This window comes from Camelina sativa, chromosome 17 (assembly GCF_030686135.1).
Source record: "Camelina sativa cultivar CO46 ecotype springtype chromosome 17, ASM3068613v1".
NCBI classification, from domain to species: Eukaryota; Viridiplantae; Streptophyta; class Magnoliopsida; order Brassicales; family Brassicaceae; genus Camelina; species Camelina sativa.
In genome coordinates, this window is record NC_141896.1 from 23310157 (window position 1) to 23337823 (window position 27667).

The 27667-nt window shown below is 39.5% G+C and overlaps 2 protein-coding genes and 1 non-coding gene across 6 annotated transcripts; 2 read left to right on the forward strand and 1 right to left on the reverse strand.

The window, feature by feature from the left end:
* Positions 1-6874: 6874 nt before the first annotated feature.
* On the reverse strand, positions 6875-16858 carry LOC147924241 (uncharacterized). Its single transcript, XM_087496678.1, has 5 exons — positions 16844-16858; positions 15683-16553; positions 13653-14617; positions 12917-13544; positions 6875-7260 (listed from the first exon to the last, which is right to left on the reverse strand). The coding sequence occupies exons 1-5, from the start codon at positions 16856-16858 to the stop codon at positions 6875-6877; spliced, it is 2865 nt and encodes a 954-aa protein (XP_087352804.1).
* On the forward strand, positions 7868-7974 carry LOC147924242 (small nucleolar RNA R71). Its single transcript, XR_015587910.1, has one exon. It is a non-coding gene; the product is annotated as a small nucleolar RNA R71 (small nucleolar RNA).
* Positions 16859-18472: 1614 nt separating the features above from the next.
* Positions 18473-20190, forward strand: LOC109124751 (tobamovirus multiplication protein 2B). Of its 4 annotated transcripts, none has more exons than XM_010480359.3 (5): positions 18473-18679; positions 19244-19309; positions 19400-19464; positions 19678-19768; positions 19895-20190. In XM_010480359.3, exons 1-5 carry the CDS (start codon positions 18539-18541, stop codon positions 19907-19909), a joined length of 378 nt encoding a protein of 125 aa, XP_010478661.1. In that variant the 5' UTR covers positions 18473-18538; the 3' UTR covers positions 19910-20190. The 4 variants fall into 4 exon arrangements, 3 of the variants coding, with proteins under 3 accessions (XP_010478661.1, XP_087350037.1, XP_019094944.1); XR_002036298.2 differs by having other exon boundaries at positions 18496-18679; positions 19244-19313; XM_087493911.1 differs by lacking the exon at positions 19895-20190 and having other exon boundaries at positions 18480-18679; positions 19678-19853.
* The last annotated feature ends 7477 nt before the right edge of the window (positions 20191-27667 follow it).

Genomic DNA, 27667 nt, shown 5'->3' on the forward strand with positions numbered 1-27667 from the left:
TCATAATACCCATTTAGTTTCTCATACTCTATAGTAACTATAACCTCATCACCTGATTCAAAAGGCACAACCATCTTGAAGAGAAGAGGGTTGAAGCCGTTGACAGTAACACACACACACTGCTTGTTTCCTCATCAATTTCTCTAATGATCCCAAGCTTCTTACCAATAGCCTCCAGAGTAGCCACCTCCCATAGATGCATTAGGGTACCAGCAACCTTCACCCAGAAATTAATCGCAGAGGGATAGGTTGAGGAAATAATTGGTTCCCTCTTAACCAGAGAGATCATCCTACCATCAGAATGGTAAGGGCCATTTTGTAAAACTCCTTGCAGGTCGAGCTCATCTGCGAAGTTAAACTGGAAGGTACCTTGGCCCAAATCTGCACCCACCACCTTTTCTTCAAGCTTCCAAATCTTAGGCAGAGTGGAAACCAAAGACTCCATAATCGTTGAATCGAAGGATTCATCAGTCTCCCGATAAGGGTGAGAGAGAACTGCTGAGTTCTCTGAGCCAAAAATGAATTGGAGATTTTCACAGTTTCCGTACGCACTAGAGGAGCCTTACCCTTAAGAAAAGCCGATTGAGCCATGTGAGGAAGCACCAACAACAACAACCGGATCCATTGCACAACAAAAGACCAGAAGCCGCACGAGCCAGAACAAAACAGAGAATAGGGGAGGACAACAAAGGAAACGTGAATGTGACGAAGGAGACCAAAACTCTAGCTATATACCCTGATACTCCTCATAAAGCGTCGACCCAAAAGAGAAGATCTGCCAATCAACTGAATCCCAAAAAGACACCCAGATAACAATCTCAAATCAATCTCGTATCCCATGAACCACCGAAACCAGAAACAACATCTCTCAAGGTAAAGACAGCATCGAATCCTTACCTTAAAACACACAACAAACGAAATCACCAACATAAATACCATCAAATCCCGAATGGAGACCAAAATAAATCCCGCAACCCTGATTTCGCTCCAAACATTAACCCACATACAAGATCTCCGATCAAACCAGATCGAATCTCTAATATCCGATTGCAACAGAAGATCTCCTTTGAAATTGAGATCTACTACCAAAGTAAGAAGCCCTAAGGAATTAAGAGGTAGACTTCCGGTCTAACCCCGAATAAACTCACCCAACGGAGAACGCAAGAGACCCTCTCTCCATCTCCCAGCCTTGCCGGAATCCTTGAAACACATATATTTGTGGTATGGATGATGAATGTGAGTGATAGTGAGATATGAAATAAATGGATGGCAGGGTGTTTCAATTCCCCTTATGCAGTTGCAGTATAGGAGGTGTCAATCCAATCTGAGAGTTTGTGAACAATCAAGATGTGTAAATGAGCCTAAGTTAAGCCAAGTATGCAAAGGATGTTTGTCACTAACAATCCTATTGATGAAATGTAAAGAGCAGAAAGTAAAACTACTAGACCTAGATGCTAAATGTAAATGGAACAGATTGATTACAACAATTATGAAGCTAGAACAGAAATAGAAACTATGCTAATGAACTAATGCAAGATAAGTAATGAACATGACACTAAGTAAATGCAACAGAAATGCAACTAGAATGAAACAAGAGATAAGACAGGACAACTACAAATCATAAACAAGAGTTCTGGGGATGAACTCGAGCAAGCACTCGATCGAGTGTAGATCGAGTGCAGGGTCGAGCTGGACAAATCTGTGAAACAGAGCAATGCAAGAAAGACAGAGCAATACACAAGCGAATCAATAAACTACAGGATTAAGACTTAGAAATCAATAAACAAGGAAGGCCTTGAGGAGGGATTCATGGGCTGGACTAATGAATGAGGTCATCTAACTTGGTCAACAAATCTCAAGCAAACTTTGAGCTAATCTCTAGACATATATTTCTAAGACAAGTTTAATCCACTCTCATGGCAAGAAACAATCAAACCTATGCATCTCTAGACTTGTTCTCACAAAGAAAAGAATCTACACAAGCAGGCATTAAGCAATATGTCTCATACCAAACAAGACCTCTAATCTCTTAGCAAGCCTAATGGTAAGCTCTAGATCTAGCCTTATCTATGCTCCTTAAACATTGGTGTGATGCTAAGATGCTTGAAATCAAACCCTACCCTCTCAGTTATAGGATCAACATTAAGAACATCTAGCCTAGAAGAGATTCTACCACAATCAAGCTTGACCAAACCAAACAAACCTCAAACACAGCCCAGCCTAACCCATCCTCAAGATAAAGCAAAGATCTATAATATTGAAGAAAGAACCAAACTCAAATTCTCAATATTCTGAAAGTTATGAAACCAACAATATTGAAGAATCTAGTGTTTTCTCTCTTAAAAGAGTACAAGATCTAAGAAAAATAAAAGTGCAAAAGGAATAATTCCCAAAAGGGTAAAAACTATGTTTCTGACTATTCTAAAAAGTTGGACTCTTGGTGGCTGCTGGGTACAAGGTCTTTAAATAGAAAAAGTAGTGGAAGCCCTAAAAATGCTAAAAGACAAAATAGCTAGGCGGCTCGGCCAACTCGACCGGGTGCTCGGTCGAGTGACCGGTCGAGTTGGCTTCTCTCGTGCAGCTTCCACTCGGTCGATTCCCTCTCTGCACACGGTCGAGTGTCTGGTCGAGTGGGCGGTCGAGTGGGACTCTGGACCTTGTTTCTTCAGCCTTAACTCTCTTGCTTTTCCTTCATGATTGCTTCACTTCTCCTCAGCATTGCTTACATGCTCCTTGAGCTCCAAAATCACCTGTTTATGCATGAAAAGATGCAAATGCAATGCAACTAAACTCTAATGTATGATTAGTCCTAAAGCTATGCAATTATGGTCAAAATGGATAACAAAAGATACAAAAGATGTGAATAAACTAAGGGAAAACAGGGTAAAATATATGAACATCAACACCCCCAAACTTAGTCTTTGCTTGCCCTCAAGCAAATAATCAAGACATAAGAAGGTATGTGAGGTTTGAAAGTGGGATCTCAGCTCCTAAAGCTTGCAAATAGACCATATAGAATCAATGTCCAAGTTACTAGTACTATGATGCAAGTTGAATGAGCTGTAGTTAAAGATTTTAGACAAGCATATCACAACCTTTACTGATTTGAGCCTTAGATGTCCACATGCATTCAAATCAACCATTTCCTTTAACATTCATTAATCAAGAACATGAATCAATTCTATGCAATGCTTAAACTCATTTGGCTTGGAGATAAAGGTTTTTGAGACAATGATGGTCTCTTTTTAGAGTGGGGCTTGTCAATATCAAGGTTCTCTCATAAAAATGGATTGAGCTTTAGAAGAATGCACCCAAAGTGTTTATCCTATCAATCTAAACCCAAATGATCCTAATTCTACCCTTTAACTTCTTCTTTTCTCTTTCACCCTTTTCTCTTTTGATTTTCAAGCCTTAGGAGAGGTTTCTTATTTGATCTTTCTAGTGGAATGGGGAAAATTCTTTCTTATTGCTATGGTTCTCTTTTCTTCTTATTCTTAAGACATACGAGCTTTTTGCTAGACTTTTCTTTTCTTTATTTTTCTTTTCTTTATTTTTCTTTTCTTTAACTAGAACCATCTTCAACAATTTTTACTTCCCATCCTTTCACTAGACTTTGCTTAAACACATTCCCTTCCTAAAGATTTTAACCTTTTTTTTTTCTCTTTTTCCTCTTTTCTTTTCTTTTTCAAACCAACCAAGTCCCAAACCCAAAAGTCAAACAACCTAGTCATATCTAGTTTGGAAAATGCAAACTAGAACTACACAAGGTCTTACTCTTGTCAGTTCAAACCTAACACATTCTACCAAGCTCAATCCCAAAATAGGCCTTACACACTCAAGAATAATTTTGGCTTGAAAGAAGGGTTGGTTTAGGGGTAGGGGAACTGATTCTTAATGAGGAAATCAGCTACTTGGATCAACAAGAGTGGTAAAAAAAAAAAAAAAGATGATCCAAGTATGTATATGGTATCCATGAGTTTAAAGCAATGCACACATTGATAATTGAAAGTCAATATTAGGTTCTTATAAGTAGGAAATGGTGTCAAATCACAACATGCTTCAATTTAGACCAAATGTAATGCAAGAATTCAAGGCTTGGTTCAATCTTATGCTTCTAACCACTCAACTAGCATCAAAGTCCCACTAACTTGGGCATTGATCCTAGTCTAGTGAATTAAGCAAGCTAACAAGGCAAAACTCATCATAGATCCCTAATGCAAATATTATACAATCCTACATGAAACATGCTAAACAAGATCCTAATATGCAATGCAAACTACATGAACACTCTTTTTTTATAAAGATTTTTGCAAAAAAATTTCAATTTTTTAGGGTTTTTCTATGTCTTAGATGCTATGCAAATACTAATATGAGGATGCTAAAAATTTGGAATAAGAACACAAAACACAATGTCAAATGCTATCTCAAACCCTCCCCCAAACTTAAATCACACAGTCCTCTGTGTGAAAGAAATTTGTAAGAGGATTCAAGACCAAAAACAAAACACAATTTCAAATTTTATGATATTTACAAGTGAAGGTGATAGTGGTACCTCAAGGGTTGTGGAAGAAGTTTTCCTCATCCATTTGCATGCTGTCAAAGGAGTAGTTGGGGGCTTGTTGGTGACTTGGAGGTGGAGATTGGGGCAGCTCGACGATTGCGATCGACCGTGACTCGGTCGAGTGCGTGCTCGACTGGGGGGTCGAGCTGGACTGCGTGTGTTCCTCTCTTCTTCTGTTTAGACTCCTTTGCTTCCCTGACCATGAAAACACCAAAACAAGAGTCAAAATACCAAAATCCTAAGCAATATATACAGAGATACCTTAGGGACTTTCTCCCTAGTGAGCTTGTTTAGAGTCACTAAGCTTGACTTCTATAGCTCTTCAAGCTTGAGGGGCATCCTTGAGAAGCATTGAGCACTTCTCATATGTCTCATTTTCTCCCAAATATTTCTTAACTCTCTGACCATTGACTGTGAACTCATCACATCTCTTTAAAACCCTACACAAATTAGCAAGACAAGAAGAAAATGAGTCTCCATAGACAGAGAAGTCATCCATAAAAACTTCAACAACATCCTCAATGAGATCAGAGAAGATAGACATCATGCATCTTTGAAAAGTTGCTGGTGCATTACATAATCCAAATGGCATCCTTCTATAGGCAAAAGTACCATATGGACATGTGAATGTTGTCTTCTCTTGATCATTAGGATGAATAGGAATTTGGAAAAATCCAGAATATCCATCCAAGAAACAGTAGTGAGTGTGAGTAGCTAATCTTTCTAACATTTGATCAATGAAAGGAAGAGGAAAATGATCTTTCCTAGTAGCTGAATTAAGCTTTCTATAATCAATGCACATTCTATGTCCTGTAATGGTTCTAGTGGGAATTAACTCATCATGATCATTCTTTACTACAGTAATTCCTCCTTTTTTAGGGACGAAATGAACTGGTGAAACCCAAGTACTATCAAAGATAGGATAGATTACACCAGCATCAAGCAACTTAAGAATCTCCTTTTTGACTACTTCTTTTAGGTTGGGGTTTAACCTTCTTTGAGGTTCAATGCTAGAGTAAGATTCATTTTCAAGATGGATTCTATGCATGCAGAGACTAGGTGAAAGTCCTTGAATGTCATCCAAAGTATAACCAATAGCTTTTCTATACTTCCTTAACTCAACAACTAGCAAATCAAGTTCTTTCTTACTCAACTTAGCATTTACTATCACAGGATAAGTAGAGTTCTCACCTAGAAAAACGTACCTTAGCCCAGATGGGAGAGGTTTCAGCTCTACTTTTGGTGCTTTCAGTTCAGACCAGTCATCTGTGGAAGACTCGGCAGTCCACCCGGTCGAGTGATTTTGGTGCTCGGTCGAGTGTGTGCTCGAGTGGGTGGTCGAGCTATCCATATTTGCTATTTGAACTGACCAGACTTCCTCTCTTTGTGCAGGCAATCCCTCAAAAACCTCTGGATGGTCTGATTCTCTACAGGAGTCCAATATCTCCTCATAAGCCTTGGTTTCTTTATGAATGAATCCTTCCTCCCCACTTTTGGTCAAAGCAGTTTTAAGGTGATCTTGTTCTGCTAGTTCTTCCATCAATTCTCCTGATAATTTGTCCATCTCTTCAATCCAAAAGACTTGCCCTCCAATGGTTGGTTTCTTCATAGTCTCCACAATGTCAAATGTCATTTTGAGGTCCTCTCCCAAGTTAAGATCAATCTTCCCTTGTCTCACATCAATTATTGCTCCTGCTGTAGCTAGGAAAGGTCTCCCTAATATCAAAGGGTCTTTTGGTTCTTCATCCATTTCCAAGACTACAAAGTCTGTTGGGACTTCCACTGCTCCAACTCTAACTGGTAGATCTTCCAAAACACCATGTGGTAGTCTTATTGATCTATCAGCTAAGATCAAGGATATATTGCATGGCTTGTACCTTGTAAACCCTAGGCTCTTAGCAACGATAGAGGCATTAGGCTTACTGAGGCTCCCAAATCACAAAGGCATCTGTTGAAAGTTAAAGGGCCTATAGAGCAAGGTAGAGTGAATGAACCAGGATCTCTTAGCTTTTGAGGATTCACTTGCTTTTGGATGATAGCAATGCACTCATGGCTAAGAATCACCATTCCTTGAACTTCTTTGATCCTTTCCATCACAGCATCTTTCAAGAATTTCTGGTAAGGGAGAATCATCACAAAGGCATCTATTAGAGGCATCCTAAGCTCAATCTCTCTAACTTGTTTATCAAACAATGCCTTGTATTTTTCAACCATCTGCTTCTTAAATCTTCTTGGGAAAGGTAGTGGAGGCTTGTAAGGAGGAGGAATGAACCAGACTTCTTTTTCTTTGGAAGTAACTGGCTTAATTTTCTCCTAAGAGGCTGCTCGATCGGGTGCTCGATCACACACTCGGTCGAGTGAATGGTCGAGTGGTGGGTCGAGTTCGATGACGTTTTCATTCTGAGTCTCTTCTTGTTGAAAACCCTCCCCATCTTGAACACCACTGTCCTCAGTGTCTGGTAATGCCCCCTCTCTTGTTGGTAGAACCCTTCCACTGCGTAGATTGATAGCATGAGCAGATTCTAGAGAGTGCATAATGGCCTTGCCTTTGTTGTTGTCTTGCATTGGGGCAGAAGCTAGTTGAGTCTCCATGGTCACAATCATGGATGTCAGTGTGTCAAACTTGGCATGGAGTTCACTATAAATATCTGCTATCCTCCTGTTCAACTCAGCAAATCTATTTGCTGCCTCAATCTTTCCTTGTGTTTGCCCAATCAACAACTGTTGCATCATGGCTCTTAAGTCTTGGTCTTGGCCTTGGTTAGTCTGAAACCCTGGTAGGGGACACAATTGAGGCTGGAACACTTGATGTTGTTGTTTGGGGACATAGTTGTTCTGTTGTTGAGGCTGTTGAGGTGGATAAACTTGGTCTTGTGGATTTGCTACATTGTTGCTTCTATAGGAGAGGTTGTTGTTCTTGAACCCTCCTTGGTTGTAGCCTTTGAATCCACCTTGGTTTTGCATATAACAGACCTCAGCAAACTCATTCTCCCCCTTTTGAACTGGAACCTCTTCTTCACCAATGAAGTGAATGGACTTTTGTTGGCTACGAAGGATCTTGTCAAGCTTCTCTTGACCATCTTCAAATCCTTCTTGTACTTGTCCTCTTGGTCAGTAGATGTGGACATTATGGTTCTGTCATAATCATCATTGTAATTCCCATCAGACTGAGCAAGGTTCTCAACTAGTTCCCATCCTTCTTCCACATTCTTGTTGAGGAAGTTGCCATTAGAAGCTGTATCAAGAAGCATTCTGATCTTGGGAAGCACTCCTCTATACAAGGTACTTAGGAGGGACTCATTGCTGAAGCCATGGTGAGGACACTGAGTCTGAAATCTTTTGAACCTCTCCCAAGCTTCACAAAAGCTCTCATTGTTTCTTTGAGCAAACCTAGAAATTTCATTCCTCAATCTAGCAGTCCTTGCATTTGAGAAGAATTTGGCCAAGAAAGTCTTCTTGCAAGCATCCCATGTGGTTATTGCTCCAGTAGGAAGAGACTTCTCCCAAAGGTGAGCCTTGTCTCCAAGTGAGAATGGGAAGAGCCTCAACTTGAATCCATCTTCACTAACTCCATTAATCTTTGTAAGACCACAGATTCTATCAAATTCATCAAGGTGGTCTAGAGGATCCTCCATTGGCAACCTATGGAACTTGTTGGCTTGGATCATGGAGATCAATCCACTCTTGATCTCAAAGTTGTTGTTTGCTATTGTGGGTGGCACAATACTAGCTCTCTGGTTGTGTGTGTTGGGTGCGTCTCCAGCACCAATGTTCCTTGGTCTTGGAACTGGATCATGTTGCTCCATTACCACTTGATCTCTTTGCTGTTCTGGAACTACTCTTCTTTGCTTATGTCTCAAACCCTTTTGCAGCCTGTGGATGTTGTCAATAGGCCTTTGAAGATTATCTTTCCCCTTTGACCTGGTGTGCATCAACAGACCCGAGTGAGTGGTCGAGTCGACTGGGAAGTGGTGTCTATTTAGATACGATGTCTGACTCGATCAAGTGCTCAATCACGACTCGGTCGAGTGGTGCTCGAGTGGTTGGTCGAGTGGGTACCTGAAACTCAAGACAGCCAAACAAAAGAAGATTCGAGTTCAGGAACTTTACAAGTGGATAAACGAACTTAATTTTAGACTAATGATGATCCTAAATATCACAAAAACACTCTCAAATGGGCAACGGCGCCAAATTGAAACACATATATTTGTGGTATGGATGATGAATGTGAGTGATGGTGAGATATGAAATGAATGGATGGCTGGGTGTTTCAATTCCCCTTATGCAGTTGCAGTATAAGAGGTGTCAATCCAATCTGAGAGTTTGTGAACAATCAAGATGTGTAAATGAGCCTAAGTTAAGCCAAGTATGCAAAGGATGTTTGTCACTAACAATCCTATTGATGAAATGTAAAGAGCAGAAAGTAAAACTACTAGACCTAGATGCTAAATGTAAATGGAACAGATTGATTACAGCAATTATGAAGCTAGAACAGAAATAGAAACTATGCTAATGAACTAATGCAAGATAAGTAATGAACATGACACTAAGTAAATGCAACAGAAATGCAACTAGAATGAAACAAGAGATAAGACAGGATAACTACAAATCATAAACAAGAGTTCTGGGGATGAACTCGAGCAAGCACTCGATCGAGTGTAGATCGAGTGCAGGGTCGAGCTGGACAAATCTGTGAAACAGAGCAATGCAAGAAAAACAGAGCAATACACAAGCGAATCAAACAAAGATCAAACAGCAGGATTAAGACTTAGAAATCAATAAACAAGGAAGGCCTTGAGGAGGGATTCATGGGCTGGACTAATGAATGAGGTCATCTAACTTGGTCAACGAATCTCAAGCAAACTTTGAGCTAATCTCTAGACATATATTTCTAAGACAGGTTTAATCCACTCTCATGGCAAGAAACAATCAAACCTATGCATCTCTAGACTTGTTCTCACACAGAAAAGAATCTACACAAGCAGGCATTAAGCAATATGTCTCATACCAAACAAGACCTCTAATCTCTTAGCAAGCCTAATGGTAAGCTCTAGATCTAGCCTTATCTATGCTCCTTAAACATTGGTGTGATGCTAAGATGCTTGAAATCAAACCCTACCCTCTCAGTTATAGGATCAGCATTAAGAACATCTAGCCTAGAAGAGATTCTACCACAATCAAGCCTGACCAAACCAAACAAACTTCAAACACAGCTCAGCCTAACCCATCCTCAAGATCCTAAGCTACTACTCACAAGAACACATGATGAACATCAAAGTCATAAACCCAGAAAATACTGAAACTTGCATCAAATGAAAGATAAAGCAGAAATCTATAATATTGAAGAAAGAACAAAACTCAAATTCTCAATATTCTGAAAGTTATGAAACCAACAATATTGAAGAATCTAGTGTTTTCTCTCTTAAAAGAGTACAAGATCTAAGAAAAATAAAAGTGCAAAACGAATAATTCTCAAAAGGGTAAAAACTAGGTTTCTAAATATTCTAAAAAGCTGGACTCTTGGTGGCTGCTGGGTACAAGGTCTTTAAATAGAAAAAGTAGTGGAAGCCCTAAAAATGCTAAAAGACAAAATAGCTAGGCGGCTCGGCCAACTCGACCTGGTGCTCGGTCGAGTAACCGGTCGAGTTGGCTTCTCTCGTGCAGCTTCCACTCGGTCGAGTCCCTCTCTGCACACGGTCGAGTGTCTGGTCGAGTGGGCGGTCGAGTGGGACTCTGGACCTTGTTTCTTCAGCCTTAACTCTCTTGCTTTTCCTTCATGATTGCTTCACTTCTCCTCAGCATTGCTTCCATGCTCCTTGAGATCCAAAGTCACATGTTTATGCATGAAAAGATGCAAATGCAATGCAACTAAACTCTAATGCATGATTAGTCCTAAAACTATGCAACAATGGTCAAAATGGATAGCAAAACATGCAAAAGATGTGAATAAACTAAGGGAAAACAGGGTAAAATATATGAACATCAAACCTCCATTCAAAAACTAGATCCAATCGCCATCGCCATCGCCATTGCCATCGCACGTTTTTCAACACATTATACGGTTATACCTATTCTAGAACTCTCTTTTTCTTCCTACAATTATTTTGTTGTTGTCAGAGCTCCTTTCCTTTCTTGCTAAACATATTGTTTTGAGAGTATAAATTTTTTTTTTGTATTATTGTGCTTCTAATGAATCAAGTTTACTATTGTATGATTTTTTTTTTTTTTTTTTCATGTTGATGTGCTATTGCTTTGGTGCTTTGCATGAATTAATTTTATGCTGCCATAATTTTTAATTATTATGTTGAATCATATCAAAAGTTTTACTCATTTTGTAATGTTTGATTGTGTTTTAGGTCTACCTGTCACGGACCATGGGTGTTTTTTTGTATATCAAAGATCAAAAACAAGACTGGACGAACGAGTTGATTAAGCAAGCAAAAAAATCAAATCGGCGAGGTATTATTAATAATTGTGTTTATTTGCTTTTTTGTTGTGATTGTTATTTAATTTTATTTTCTTGGTTAAACATGATCATATTTTTATTCGATGAGGTTTTTATTCTACAAGCAAAGGAGCAAAGACAACTTTTGGTATTATAATCCTAGTCTTTTATATGATTCATCGGATTCTATTTTTATGCTCTTAACCTAATACATATTTTTTTGTTTCAGTTGAATTCATGGATGATCATTGATCATAATTGTGAATCTACAAAACTGAATATAATGAAATTTAGGTATTAATTTTTGCAAATCTGAATCCTTAATTTTTTAAAATAATATTGTTGCTAATGTTTTTTTTGTGATGATTATACTTGCAGAAAAATTATAGTGGATTCTATTCATAACAAATTTATGGTAATTTTCTAAAAACTTGGATTTCTTTCTGTTTCCAAATAGATTTAAATTATAATTTTAGTTATATGTAACTTGTTTCATAATTTGTTTGTTTCAGTTGAATTCATGGGTGATCATTGATCATAATTGTGGATCTACAAAATTGAATATATTGAAATTCATGTATTACTTTTGCTAACCCGAATCCTTATTTTTTTAAAATAATATTGTTGCTAATTATTTTTGTAATGATTATAGTTCCAGAAAAACTATGGTGGATTCTATTCATAAAAAATTATGGTAATTTTTAAAAAACTTGGATTTCTTTATATTTACAAATAGATTTAAATATGTTTTATGACTAATATTTAAATAAATATTTGGGATTAATATTTGTGACTAATATTTCTTCTTCTTCTTAAATTGATAGAAAGAAGAAGGAAGGAATATTAATTGGATTCGCGACTTAATCTCTCATATGCTTATCAAGAAAGATAGGAGATTAAGGAAACTTAGGAAGAGTTTTCTAATAACTTACAAGCATTTTTTATTTGAAATTGTTTTAGAAGGATATACTGTTAGAATTAAGCGGAAGAAATGAGAAGAAGAAGAAGAAGACGGCCAAGAGAATGTGAAAAGACTTATATTTCATAAGATACACTTAAAGGTTTACAAGAGAAGATATATATATAACAAGAGAACTAGGGCTACACCCTAATAAATCACATAGGGAATAAGGAAGGAGATATAGTCCTTCCCAAAGTTGAACACAACTCTTAAATGCACCGCCCAAGAATATTCTTCTCTTTATCCCAACGGCTCTTTATCCCAACGGTTAATATCGAGAGCCTTATGGTCAATACTCCCCCTCAAGCTTAGCCAAGTATAATGACTAAGCTTGGAACCCGCGAGAGACCACCTCGTTAAAAACCTCAACATGGAAAACCACATGGGACAAAACCATGTTAAGGAAAAGAGTATGATCTTCACGGGTTAGAAGAGATCCTTCATGGATGTGTGAGGTCGACTATTCCAAGTTTGCTTGAGATGTATTCGCAAATCTGTGGACTAGTGGCCTTTGTGAAGATGTCAGCCAGTTGATCCTTGCTTGGCGTGTGACACGGCAAGACTACTCCCTCTTCAATTTTCTCTCGTACCGTATGGCAGTCCACCTCAATGTGTTTGGTTCTTTCATGGAAGACCGAATTGGTTGCAATATGTATTGCCGCTTTGTTGTCACAATGCATAGTGATAGGTTTGTCAATCTCCACCCCAAGGTCCTTGAGAAGGCCTTTAAGCCATGTGAGCTCGTTGGTGAGCTTCTTCATAGCTCTATACTCCGACTCGGCACTTGATTGAGACACTACCTTCTGTTTCTTCGACTTCCAAGTAACAAGGTTCCCACCAATAAACGTGCAGTACCCTGTCGTAGACCTTCTATCGGTTGTGTCACCCGCATAGTCCGCGTCGCAATAGCCGACGATCTCAGTGTTGTTGTTCTTCCCCATCCAAATGCCTCGGCCAGGGCTCCCTTTGAGATAACATAGGATCCTCTCAACCGTGTTCCAATCAAAGTTAGTCGGCGCTTTCATGTGTTGGCTCACTTGATTCACGGCATAGCAAAGATCCGGACGTGTGATAGTGAGATAGATCAACTTGCCCACCAGCCTTCTATATCTTCCCACATCCTCATATGGCTCAGCCAGTCTGTTCACCGGCGCATTTGGTGATTTCTTCATCTCCTCCTTTCGCTTGACCTGGTAACCCTCTTCAAGCGGCGTGGAGACCGGTTTTGCACCAAGTTTACCAGTCTCCTTTAGCAAGTCCAGCGTATATTTTCGTTGGGAGAGAAACAGCCCTTCCGGTGATCTAGAGATTTCAATCCCAAGGAAATATTTAAGTTCACCAAGATCCTTTATATCAAATGCGGAGTGGAGAAGAGCCTTAGTGGTGGAAATGCCGGCATTATCATCGCCGGTGATGATTATATCATCCACATAGACAAGCACCACCACGCGACCACTAGCTGTGCGAAGTGTAAACAAGGTATGGTCTGCTTCCGATCGACGAAAGCCATTGGTGCGAAGCGTTGAGCTCAGTTTGTGATACCACGCCCGAGGAGATTGTTTCAACCCATAGATGGCCTTACGAAGACGTAGAACTTTGCCTGGAGCAACAATGTGTTCTAAGCCCGGAGGAGGGTGCATATACACTTCTTCTTCAAGCTCCCCCTGAAGGAAGGCATTCTTGACATCCATCTGCCAAAGATCCCATGAGAGGTTCGTAGCAAGAGAGAGGACAACACGAACTGTATGGAGCTTGGCTACCGGGGCAAATGTGTCCATGTAATCATCTCCATAAGTTTGTGTAAAGCCACGAGCGACGAGACGAGCCTTATAGCGTTCCACATCACCGTTGCTCAAATATTTAATTATGAAGACCCATTTCGAGCTGACCGCCTTCTTTCCCTTTGGAAGATCATCTTCATCCCAAGTATGATTCCTAATCATAGCATCGGTCTCATCCTCAACGGCCGCGACCCATTCTTTGTGTTCTTTGGCTTCATCGTAGGTTTGAGGGACAAACTGAGCGTCGATCTTGGTGAGGAAAGCAGCATGGTATTGAGGAACAAGGTCAAGCGAACACACAGCTTGGATTGGATGAGCCACGGCCTGATTATTGTAGTAAACCCTTTTGTCTTTCCATGTCGACGGATGAAATTTGAGACGTTCACTTCGCCGAAGGGGAACAGGCGGTTCGGAGGGATGTGCCTGAGATGGAACGTCGGTCGTAACCACGGCATGGTCGTTGTCCACATGGTCTGGTTCGGCACATGGTGCATCAGTAGGAAGAACAAGCGGCTCGGAGGCATTTTCTTGATCTTCCTCATCTACTGTCGGTATAGTGGTTACTTCCGGTTCATTTGGAGTCTGAGTAGGAGGAGCGTGATCCGGTTGATTTGATGGTGTTGTGATGCCTAGGTGGTTTAGGAGAAACCGAAGGTTGGCTGCACGATCCGAGTTGGGTTGAGATAGGTCCTTGAGGCTGTCCCAGTCCTTTGTCGCATAGTATCCTTGGTGTTCAAGGAACTTCACGTCGCGAGAGATATGAAGGCGGCCATTAGCCGGGTCGTAGCACTTATAGCCCTTCTGACTTGTTGAGTAGCCAATAAACATGCATTTGGTGCTCTTGGCATCGAGCTTAGTCCTTTGTTCTCCTGAAACCAAAACAAAACACACACACCCAAAATTGCGTAAGTGGTCCAAAGAAGGTTTAATTTGGTTTAGTACCTCATATGGGGATTTATCTTGTAAAACTTTGGTAGGAGTCCTATTTATCAAGTAGCAAGCCGTCATCACAGCATCTCCCCAGAACCGTTTGGTGACATTGGTTTGAAACATCATTGACCTCGCCACTTCCATGAGGTGTCGGTTCTCTCTCTCGGCAACACCGTTTTGCTGGGGCGTATAGGGACAGCTAGTTTGTTGTAGGATGCCATGTTTGGATAGATGAGCCTTAAGTTTGTGACTTGTGTACTCCCCTCCATTGTCAGACCTTAGTACCTTTATTGTTGCATTGAAATAATTAGTGACATAATTCTGAAAATTAACAAATGCATCATAGACTCTATCCTTAGATGGTAATAAGGTAAGCCAAGTATACTTTGATTTTTCATCAATAAAAGTCACAAAATACTTGTTATTGTCTCTAGATAAACATGGTGAAGTCCAAACATCAGAATGCACTAAATCAAAATAATTTTCATAAATAGTAGTTGATTTAGGAAAAATAGACTTGCAATGTTTACCAAGAATACAAGGTTCACAAGTTGAATTATCAAAAGAAACATTAGGCAACATTAATTCAAAAGCTCTAGAATGGGGATGGCCTAGTCTAGCATGCCACACATCACTAGAGATACTATTAAGGTTCGATATCAAAGAAAACATATTAGGTGAACTTGATGAGGTTTTCTCTAGGACATAGAGATCTCCCTTAGCATCTCCTCCTCCAAGGACCTTTCCAGTCTTAATATCCTGAAAATGCACACTGTTAGGACCAAATATAGTATAGCAATTTAAATCAGTTGTAGCTTTCTTGACCGATAAAAGATTAGAGGTGAATGTAGGCATAAAGAAAGCTTTTGAATTCTTATCAAACAGCTTCAAGTCTCCTACACCCTTAACTGGTATTCTATCCCCATTTGCAATAATAACATTTCCCACAGCCGGTTTTATGTTGTGTATGAGACTAGGGTTACTTATCATGTGGTGAGAAGCACCCGAGTCTACAACAAGTGTTTTACTAGGCTGTGAAGCAAAGAAAGTGATAGCAGAATCCTTTAGAGCGGCAATGGACTTGATGAGGGCCTCCAGGTCGGATTTTCTCACAAGATCCCCAAGCGAAGCCGCCATAGCCGTAGCCGCTGCACTACCTTGGTTTGCCGCACTGGAACCTTGTCCGCTTGATCCTTCATGCGAGAGATGCGCCTTGAACTTAGCCGGTTTGAAATGAGGATGGAGGATCCAGCACTTGTCCTTCATGTGTCCCTTCTTCTTGCAGTGGTCGCACACCATCACTCTCCGGTCATCATGCTTGTAGACACCTTTGTTCGCGGTCGCCAATTCTTCCTTTCCACAAAAGAGACCAAGGGAGCCTTGTTCCTTTTGAACTTGTGAGCACACGTCCTCAAGCGTAGGCAGCTTGTCTCCACGGAGGATATGCTTAATCAAGTCATTGAACGCCGGGTTAAGGGTGAGCAAGAGGCCAAATACCTTGTCTTGCTCCTTCCGTTCGTTGAGGATAGCCAGATCTATTGTACTTGGTCGGAGCATCTCAAGCTCGACCCATAATGACCTAAACTTCCCAAAATGCTTCGTGAATTCCAAATCTTCTTGATGGAGACCGTTAATCGCCTTCTTGACTTCAAACACGCGAGTCAAGTTGGTCACGTTCCCATAAACGTTCGCCAGCGTCTCCCATAACTCCTTGGCCGTTTCACAGTACGAGTAGGCCTCAAGGATAGGTGCGTCTAACGAATTTTGGAGAATGGCAAGCACGGTCTGATCTTCTTGGAACCACTTAACTTCCTTCTCGAGATCAGCCTCCTTGTCTTCTTCCTTTTCCTCATTACCGCTCTCCTTAGTGACTTTCTTGGGAAGTTGGTCCGTTTCAACGTGGATCCAAAGTCCTCGGCCACTGAGTGCGGTCTTTGTGGTTCTCTTCCACAACAGGTAGTTTGCTCCCTTGAGCACCACCGGGGTCACAATAGGCTTGTTGTTGTCCATTGTTGAATAGAGTAGAATAGCAAATAGAATAAAGAGTAGACTAGCGAATAGAATGGTGAGCTGAGTAGAATAAGAGAGTAGAATACAAGGTAGAATCAAAGAGGAAACCGAGAAAGAAAAGAAGAGAAGGTTTATAGAATCATAGATCGATAAACATGCTCTGATACCATGTTAGAATTAAGCGGAAGAAATGAGAAGAAGAAGAAGAAGACGGCCAAGAGAATGTGAAAAGACTTATATTTCATAAGATACACTTAAAGGTTTACAAGAGAACTAGGGCTACACCCTAATAAATCACATAGGGAATAAGGAAGGAGATATAGTCCTTCCCAAAGTTGAACACAACTCTTAAATGCACCGCCCAAGAATATTCTTCTCTTTATCCCAACGGCTCTTTATCCCAACGGTTAATATCGAGAGCCTTATGGTCAATATATACACTATATAAAAATTGTAAATTTTCCCTTTTGTTTACTAAAATTTAAAAGTAATAGAAGATAAATACTAGAATATATGGCGGATCTTTTTTTTTTGAGAAAATCACTATTTCTAAAAATGTTATACAGAATAATTTTTCTTTCACTTTTAAATATAATTCTTTTTAAAAAACGAAAATCAGAAAAATCGGAAATCAAATATTCATATTCTATTTTTTTTTTTTTAAATGGAAAATAAATATTGGAATCTATTGTAAATATTTATTTCGAGAAGATTTCTGTTTTTAAAAATGTTAAATTTGAAGATATGGCACAATCTTATGTGACCCCGAAAAACTCTCATAGGGTTTAGTATTTATAGTTTAGGGTTTAATTTACATAATTTTAATATGTTTAGAATTTTTTTGGTTTAGGTTTTCTACTTTACATTTAAAGTATATTTTAGAGAGGGTAAGGTTTAGTATCTAGAGTTTAGGGTTTAATTTTGACCTATAATGCTATATTATAACTTTAGAGATGATGTGCTAAATTTGGAAGTTAAAATTATTTTTTGTGCCATTTGTGAGAATATTACAGCTTAGAATCAATATAATTTGTTGGACGTTACCAAATTATATATGTTTTATATTAAAAAAAAAAGGAAACATAGACTTTTTAAAATATCGAAGGATCAAGTGAAATTTAAGATGTTAAAGTAGTATATTAAATTTTTTTAAAAAAACTGTTAATTGGCCTCAAAAAATAATAAAATATTTTGAGGCTTCATTATATGCTTTGACATTTTTTACCATAGTTTGTTTCTTTACAAGACTAAATATTTTGATGACTATAAAAATATATAAATTACAACTAAATCTAAAAAAATAATAAAATAAAAATCAAATGTTAAAATTATTGTTTATAATCAGTATTTGCCCACTCAAGAGTGTGGGTAATCACCTAGTTTTAAATAAAATTAAGTTTTCTTTTCTCTATTTTACTTTTTTACAAAACTTTCTAATGGTAAGTTTTGAATTTTTACATTTTTATCTTTTAAAATTTTAATTAATTCAGAATTGATATTTGTCAACATCTGAATGATACAATTAATATGTGTCACAATATTGTTAATGAGTAATTTTAACATCAAGTTTTATATAATAAGATATGATATATTATACTTAATTTTGACATCAAGCTTAATGAGAAAAAAACTGAATTAATGATAAATTATACTGCATATGAAATAGTATAACAATAATAAGTATTTTATAATATATCAAAAAATGAATTAATAACATATCAAATTTTTATATTTACAAGAAAAAATTGAATTAATAATAAATCAAATTTTTATATTTACAAGATAAGAGCTATATTTTCCCATTTGTTAAAAAAGAGAAGTGAACAAACCGAGACTTGGGGAAAGAGAAAATGGCGACGGCATCGGAAAATTCAAGAGGAATCGGCGGAGGTGATCGAACGGCGAAAGCAGTCGTCGCCGATCAGATCACACAAGCCGTTAATTCTACTGCTAATCTTCTCCAACTGATGCGTCAGTCGTCTTCTTCTCAGGTATTTATTCTTCAAACCCTTTTCCCATAGTCACCGATGAAGATGGTGCGATTGGATTATATGCGATTTAAGGTTGAATGATTCTTAATTTGTTGATTAAAACATGTTCTCAACAAATTTTGGAAATTTCTCGAACCTGTGACTGTGATCAAATCTGCATCCTTGTTAATTTAGCATCTTAGAGGTTGAATTTGGTCTAAGGAGTGAATTAGTGATGAAGTGGGGATGAGATTTTTGGTGGCTTTAGCTACAAGTATGCAAGTAAGATTAGTCTTTGATCAAATCTGTATTTGTTGTTGCTCTAGGGATTGGTTTTGATTAGGTTTGTTTGATGAAGACCTTTAGGGTTGATTCTGATGATATAAAATGGGGATTTGGTGAAATAATTTTAGACATAGATGCAACAGTTTCGTTGTTGTTCTAAGAAGAAGATGCCTTCTATTTCATTGGAAATCTAGTTATCTCCTCCTAGATCATGTAATAAAGAAGCATCTAAAGAGTCTTATTAGGATGAGTGAGTGTAAGATGTTTTATCTCTGATTTTGGAATGATGGCTATGTGCAGGCGCAGTTGGCAAAGCTCCCGAAGAATCTTTTGGCGAAAGCTTCACTGACTAAGGCCACTGGACAAGTATGTATGTGTTATGGTGTAGAAGAATCAAGAATGTATGAAATCAATAATGACTTGTGTGTCTTATGGCATTTCTCATTTTCTTTTAAGGCGTTGGCGCAGCTTCCTCAAGTGATTTCATCTCTGGACGCTCATATAGAAAGTGGATTGCACAGGTTTGGATTTTCTTTGGCTTGCAAGAACTACCCTATTTTTTGAACAGCATCCAATTTAAATCATTCAAAACTTGTATCAATTGGAGTTTGACTCTAATAGATAGCTTCAAGCCTTCAAAACCATTGACTGAGAAATATGATGAGAGAATACTCCCTTTAATATTGAAGAATACTCGTGTTCTAATTTTAAAGGCTTTTCTTGTCTCAACACAGCGGTGTTCATTTGAACACAGTAACTCAGTTACTTGAAAACATGGAAAGCACACAGCTTCGTGCTCTTCGACAATCTAATATTTCCCCTGTGGTATAAACTTTGATCTAACAATTAGATGTTTCTTCTGTTTTTCTGTTACATTTTCCAGCAACCAATTGAGATTATCATAATTTTATTTCTGCCGTTTTTTCGTTTCTGCGCATTTGAAAATTTCAGACAGATGACAAGTAGTGATCTCCAAGATAGGCACATACGGCGTCTCCTACTTCGTTGTTCATTCATCTTCAAACAATCACACTTCCCTACTTCGTTTCCACAACAGAGAGAAATTTGTGGTGGTGACTTAGTTTTCGATTTTCCTGGCGGTTCTGATTCCAGAATAGCTCTGGTTGTTAGCTAGATTGCGACTTTTGATATCAGCTTTAATCAGATTCTCTTATAACTCAGACTGAAATCTCCCATGTTCTTTGTTATAGTATATAATTGGGGTGTGTTAACCCACTTTTAGCTAAGTGTTTTTTTTTTGTATTATTAAATTAGAAAATTTGTTTTTATTTATTTATTTATATTTCCATTTTTGAAGTATGTTCTACCTTTTTAGTTATATTAATTTCAAAAGTTATTTACAATACAAACTTAACCTCTAAAATAGTTCACAAAATAAAACAATAAGTAATACTCCATCTGTTTCACAAAGAGTGTCATTCTAACACTTTTCACACAAATTAAGAAAACATTGAAATATATATATGCCCTTATTTAATACTCTCTTTGTTTCACAAAGAATGTCATTTTGACACATCTTCTTTGTTACAAAAAGAGTGTCATTTTATGTTTTCAATGCAGTTTTAAAGTTTAAATTCTTTTTTTATCCCTATAATTTGAGCTAATTAATTAGAAAGAGAAAAAAATTTAGTACATTTATAAAGGGTAAAATGGAAATTTAGATAATTTTCTTAATTTGTATGCATTATGTTAAAATGACACTCTTTGTGAAACAGAGGGAGTAGGTTAATTTAGTTATAAATTAAGGGTAAACCTAGAAAATCTAATGTAAAATATGCATTGGAAATATAAAATAATGCATTGGAATTGTAAAAACTCTTTGTGAAACAAAGAAAATCTCCAGAATGACACTCTTTGTGAAACGGAGGGAGTATATGGCAACAAAACTGGTTTAGTCATATAATATACATTAAAAAATCGATTTTGGTAAAATATTTTTAGATGAGGAGAAAATATAAGTGGTTCAAATTAAAAATTAAAATTTAATATCAAATCATCATATGTAAAAATTAAAAATTATTATGCAATGTACCGGGTTCAAATTAATAAATTAAATTAAACATGTACCACGATTTAAATTTAAAAATACTAATAATTTAAAATTATATAATTTTGATATCAAATCGAAACTACAAGAAATTAAATCCTTATATATATAAATGAAAAAAAATTGTGTGGTGACCTGCAGTTTAAATTACGTAACTACACATGTACTGCAAATTAAATTAAAAAAAAACACACAAAAATCGAAATAATATAACTTTACTATCAAATGAAAAACTAAATTAATATATATAAATAAAATTATCATGCGGTACACCACAAGTTAAATCTTAGTTAACTTATGTTAAAAACAAATTTACATTTTACCATATTTATGTAAATTAATATGATTCTTTTTTTCTAGTCAAAAAATATGATTCACATTTTTAGTATAAATAATCATATATAATAACATAATATGATATGTGAAATATACTAAATCAAATGTACACATTTGGTTCTAATTATAGTGGACTAATAAAGTTCCATACTTCCTCCATTCTTTTTTAGATGATCTTTTAGACTTATATTTTTGTTTTAAAATAAATTATTTTTTCACAATTCTATACAAAATTGATTAGGTTTTTATTTGGTTTTAACAATTTATATTATGCAGATTTTTTTTGTTGGTTTAATTGTGTGCACAATCCTATAAAGAGTCATATAAAAAAACGGAGAGAATATAATATGTAACATCCGCGAACCAAAAATTGGTTTTTGGGGATGGGTGTCGATCGACACCAAGGGGGCGTCGGTCGATACCACTAATTTTCTGGTTCGATCAGTTCGATTTAATTATCGATTTAGACCGGGTTGGTTTAGGAAAAACTATTAAACCGAGATATTTAAGTGTGTGGTCGACCAGAAGGGTTTTGGGAAGTTTTCTCTTGTCACCGTTTAACGTTTTTGAGAGAAAAAAGGAAGAGAAAGAGAGTTCTTGAGATTTTGGTGAGATTGGTGAGATTCCTTGCTGTATCTTGAGAGATCTAAGGCTGGGAAGGTGCTAGAAGCTTGCTAGGAGTGAGGGATTCGTTTTTATTGGTCAGAATCTTCCTATAGAGAGGTGAGTGCATGACCATGGCTAATCTAAGCCTTTGATTCCCTTGTTCTTGCTTGTTTGTTGCTTGTTTGTGTGTTTCTCTTGCTGGGATTGGTTGATACAGGTTCCTACGGAGGTATAAGGCTTGGGTTTTGAGTATTAGACGATTTGGAGGAGATTTAGGAGCGAGATTCGACTCTCGACTCGTGCGGATCGCGGTTGCAGAGGGAGTGTCGATCGATACCACTTGGTGTCGGTTGACACCAGCAAATTGGGCATCGATCGACACTGTGGGGTAGTGTCGGTCGACACCAAGGCCAGTGTCGGTCGACACTCGGCTGGTGTCGGTCGACACCTCCCTTCCAGCGAGACGATGTTTGATTTCCTGGTTTGTGTGTTTTGTTTGTTGCTTGTTTGGAACTTTGGAATCATTTGTTGCTTGTGTGTATAGCCCAGTAGATGGGAGGATTGCCTCACTGAGTGTTTATCAAATACTCATGCATCTCAATATGTGTTTGTGGTGCAGGTAATGGCAAAGTGTGATCGTGGAATCAAGGCGATGAAGAGGAGGATGTTCTAGTGGTTCGCTTGGTTGTCTGGCTTCTGTTAGGTTGCTAGAGTTGAGTCCTAGAACATTGTTTAGGATTGCTGGTTATTTGATTTATGCTGTTTGGATCATTAGTTTGTGATTGGAATTAATATTGGTTGTTATTTTATTGGATATTTATTGGTTTGTTATTCCGCTGTTGATTGTGAATGTGGTTAGGTGGCTAGTGGATATGGGACCACTAGTTGTAGTTATTTATGTATATATATTATTTATTATTTATTAAAAAATAAAAAGGTCGGTCGTTTCATTTTGGTATCAGAGCCCTTACGGTTCTAGGTTTGGGTTCACTAGGTTTCTGTTGTGATGTTTGGGATTGCATGTCCTGATTGATTATGTGAGTTAGTCAATTGTGTGTGGCATGGAGTCCTAGAACATCCTCTTCGAGCCGACTGTGTGATTCACGGTGAGTTTATATTTCTGTGTTTAAATAGTAATTGTTTGCTTAGCCTTTTGTTCATGGTAGTGCAGATGGTTAGAGGTGATGTTGTGGCTGGTCGAGGTCGTGGACGTGGACGTGGTCGTGGATGCGGATGTGGTCGTGGTAGGGGCAGAGTCCCAGTGGTTAGTGTGACCGAGGACCAGAGTGTGACAGCTGAGGGTGTTGGTGAGTCGCAGGGTGATCCGGGGGATTCCGTGAGTGTGGCAGGAGGGGGCGGTGTTGATGCTCCAGTGGCCGGTGATGCTAGGGTCCCGGGTGTGGGAGTCCCAGCGGGTGGAGTCCCTGGTACTGACTTTGCGGCTCTGCTAGCACAGTTGGTAGCGCGGTTACCACCAGTGGTACCGGCTCAGGCTCAGGTAGTGCCACCAGTGGTGGCGGAGGAGCGGCAGCCAGTGGCGGAGGATCGGCAGCCAGTGGCTGCGGATGTGGGAGTCCATTCTCGTTATCTCAGCATGCTGACAAAGATGGGCCGTATTCGTACCGAGCAGTTTCCAGGAGGTGTAGATCCTACTGCGGCGGATGCATGGAGGGCGAGTGTGGAACGTAACTTCCATACTCTGAGATGCCCTGAGGAGTTTTGGGTGGACATAGGGGTTCATCATTTGGTTGGTGATGCTCAGATATGGTGGAGATCAGTGGCTGCTAGGAGGGTGCAGAGGGAGATGACTTGGGCGGACTTCATCTTGGAGTTCAACCGCAAGTACTTTCCTAGAGAGGCATTGGACCGGTTGGAGGTGCAGTTCCTTCAGTTATCTCAGGGGACGCTGTCAGTGCGGGAGCTGGTCTTGGAGTTCAGTCGACTTCTTTGTTATGGGGTTCGGGCTATGGAGCCTGAGGAGGCTCAGATCAGGAGGTTTTTGAGGGCTCTACGTGATGATTTGCGAGTTCACTGTAGAGGGCGGAGTTATGCTACGCGTGCAGAGCTGGTTGAGACTGCAGCAGAGATTGAGGAGGATATCCGGGCACAGTCAGTGGCGGTAGCTCCATCAGTTCAGCCTGGTAAGGCTTAGCAGCAGGGTGGTTCCAGCAGGGGCGGTAGGTCTGCACAGGGAACCAAGAGGAGGTGGGAGGCTACGCAGAAGCCGAGTGGTGCGAGTTGCTTCGGTTGTGGGAGCAAGGATCACAGGGTTGCTAGTTGTCCCAAGAGGAGTGCTCCGACGACAGGGCCTCGGGTATGTTATCATTGTAGGGAGACTGGGCACATCAGGCCTTTTTGTCCCAAGTTGCAGCCGGCAGCAGTGGCAGCGTTGCAGCAGGTGCAGCCTGGAGGTCAGCAGGTGGCACAGATTGAGCAAGTGCCACGGGTTTACACAACAGTAGAGACTGGTGGAACCAGTGCTGGGGTGATCACAGGTATATTTTCTGGTACTTAAACTTTGTGAATTTCAATAGGTTCATATTCTATATGTTTCCTGTGATAAAGTGTTAGGTTCTCAACACATGAGGTTTGTGTAGGGACTTTTTTGGTGGGCTGGTTTAAGTCCCATGTTATGTTTGATTCTGGAGCTTCACATAGCTTCATTACTCCAGAGTGTGCAGAGTGTGCGGGGATCAGCGGAGATCCTGGAGAGCGTGCAGGAGTTGTCAGAGTTGCGGGAGGAGAGTTCCTGAGAGTGATTGGACGAGCTAGAGGAATTGATATTCAGATCGCAGGAGAGTTGTGGCTAGCGGATTTGCTTATCAGCCCAGTGGAGTTGTATGATGTTATTCTCGGGATGGATTGGTTGCATCGGCAAAGGGTGCATTTGGATTGCCATCGGGGTAGAGTAGAGTTTGAGGGTTCATGAGGGAAGTTGGTTTTTCAGGGTATTAGACCGACTTGGGGGAGTCTCGTGATCTCAGCCATTCAGGCTGGGAAGATGATCGAGAAGGGCAGTGAGGCTTATCTGGTTACTATATCTATGCCAGAGTCAGTGGGGAAGTCTATGGTTAGCGGTATTCCAGTAGTGGAGGAGTTTGAGGATGTGTTTCAGTCTTTGCAGGGATTACCACCATCTCGGTCGGATCCTTTTACCATTGAACTGGAACCGGGGACGATGCCATTATCCAAGGCTCCTTGCAGAATGACTCCAGCAGAGATGGCAGAGCTGGAGAAGCAGCTAGAGGATTTATTGAGTAAAGGATTCATCCGTCCTAGTGTATCACCGTGGGGAGCGCCGGTGTTGTTTGTGAAAAAGAAGGATGGGAGTTTCAGGTTGTGCATTGATTATCGGGGTTTGAACCGGGTCACTGTGAAGAACAAGTATCCTCTTCCTAGGATCGATGAGTTGTTGGATCAGTTGAGGGGTGCTACTTGGTTCTCTAAGGTAGATCTGGCGTCGGGTTATCATCAGATACCGATAGATGAGGCAGATGTGAGGAAGACTGCTTTCAGGATGAGGTATGGGCACTATGAGTTTGTGGTGATGCCTTTCGGGTTGACTAACGCGCCAGCAGCGTTTATGAGATTGATGAACAGCGTGTTTCAGAAGTTTCTGGATGTGTCTGTCATCATTTTCATCGACGATATCCTGGTTTATTCTAAGAGTCCTGAGGAGCATGCAGTGCATTTGAGGGCAGTTATGGAGAAGCTGCGGGAGCAGAAGTTGTTTGCCAAGTTGAGGAAGTGTAGTTTTTGGCAGAGTGAGATGGGCTTTCTGGGTCACATTGTTTCTGCAGAGGGGGTTTCTGTGGATCCAGAGAAGATTCAGGCTATCAGAGATTGGCCTAGACCGCAGAATGCCACAGAGATTAGGAGTTTCCTTGGATTGGCAGGTTATTACAGGAGATTTGTGCAGGGGTTTGCAAGCAGAGCACGTCTTATGACTAAGTTGACAGGGAAGGATGTTCCTTTTTTCTGGTCAGAAGAGTGTGAGGAAGGCTTTGCAAGCCTGAAGGAGATGTTGACTACTGCGCCAGTGTTGGCTTTGCCTGAGCAGGGAGAACCCTATGTGGTTTATACAGATGCATCTATAATTGGTTTGGGGTGTGTTCTGATGCAGCGTGGGAAGGTGATTGCCTATGCTTCGCGGCAGTTGCAGGTGCATGAAGGCAACTATCCTACTCATGATTTGGAGATGGGTGCTGTAGTTTTTGCCCTGAAGATTTGGAGATCTTAACTTTATGGTGCAAAGGTACAGGTGTTTACATATCATAAGAGCCTGAAGTATATATTCACTCAGTCTGAAGGTGATTGGTGGGGGAGAATTGTAAACTCCGCGAACCAAAAATTGGTTTTTGGGGATGGGTGTCGATCGACACCAAGGGGGTGTCGGTCAACACCACTAATTTTCTAGTTCGACCAGTTCGATTTAATTATCGATTTGGACCGGGTTGGTTTAGGAAAAACCATTAAACCGAGATATTTAAGTGTGTGGTCGACCAGAAGGGTTTTGGGAAGTTTTCTCTTGTCGCCGTTTAACGTTTTTGAGAGAAAAAGGAAGAGAAAGAGAGTTCTTGAGATTTTGGTGAGACTGGTGAGATTCCTTGCTGTTCTTGAGAGATCTAAGGCTGGGAAGGTGCTAGAAGCTTGCTAGGAGTGAGGGATTCGTTTTTATTGGTCAGAATCTTCCTACAGAGAGGTGAGTGCATGACCATGGCTAATGTAAGCCTTTGATTCCCTTGTTCTTGCTTGTTTGTTGCTTGTTTGTGTGTTTCTCTTGCTGGGATTGGTTGATACAGGTTCCTACGGAGGTATAAGGCTTGGGTTTTGAGTATTGGACGATTTGGAGGAGATTTGGGAGCGAGATTCGACTCTCGACTTCGTGCGGATCACGGTTGCAGAGGGAGTGTCGATCGATACCACTTGGTGTCGGTCGACACCAGCAAATTGGGCATCGATCGACACTGTGGGGTAGTGTCGGTCGACACCAAGGCCAGTGTCGGTCGACACTCGGCTGGTGTCGGTCGACACCTCCCTTCCAGCGAGACGATGTTTGATTTCCTGGTTTGTGTGTTTTGTTTGTTGCTTGTTTGGAACTTTGGAATCATTGTTGCTTGTGTGTATAGCCCAGTAGATGGGAGGATTTCCTCACTGAGTGTTTATCAAATACTCATGCATCTCAATATGTGTTTGTGGTGCAGGTAAAGGCAAAGTGTGATCGTGGAATCAAGGCGATGAAGAGGAGGATGTTCTAGTGGTTCGCTTGGTTGTCTGGCTTCTGTTAGGTTGCTAGAGTTGAGTCCTAGAACATTGTTTAGGATTGCTGGTTATTTGATTGATGCTGTTTGGATCATTAGTTTGTGATTGGAATTAATACTGGTTGTTATTTTATTGAATATTTATTGGTTTGTTATTCCGCTGTTGATTGTGAATGTGGTTAGGTGGCTAGTGGGTATGGGACCACTAGTTGTAGTTATTTATGTATATATATTATTTATTATTTATTAAAAAAAAAGGTCGGTCGTTTCATAATAACTATGTAACAACCTTCACTATGTGCATGATAAATTTATTTCAGTAAATTATTATGAGTAAAATTATTATTTGAGATCCAGGACTTGTTTAAGTAGAACAAACTAAAGATATTTTTTGTTTTCTTTCAAATTTGTGTTTATGTCATGTAAAAATATATTTTACCCGTGGAATATTTG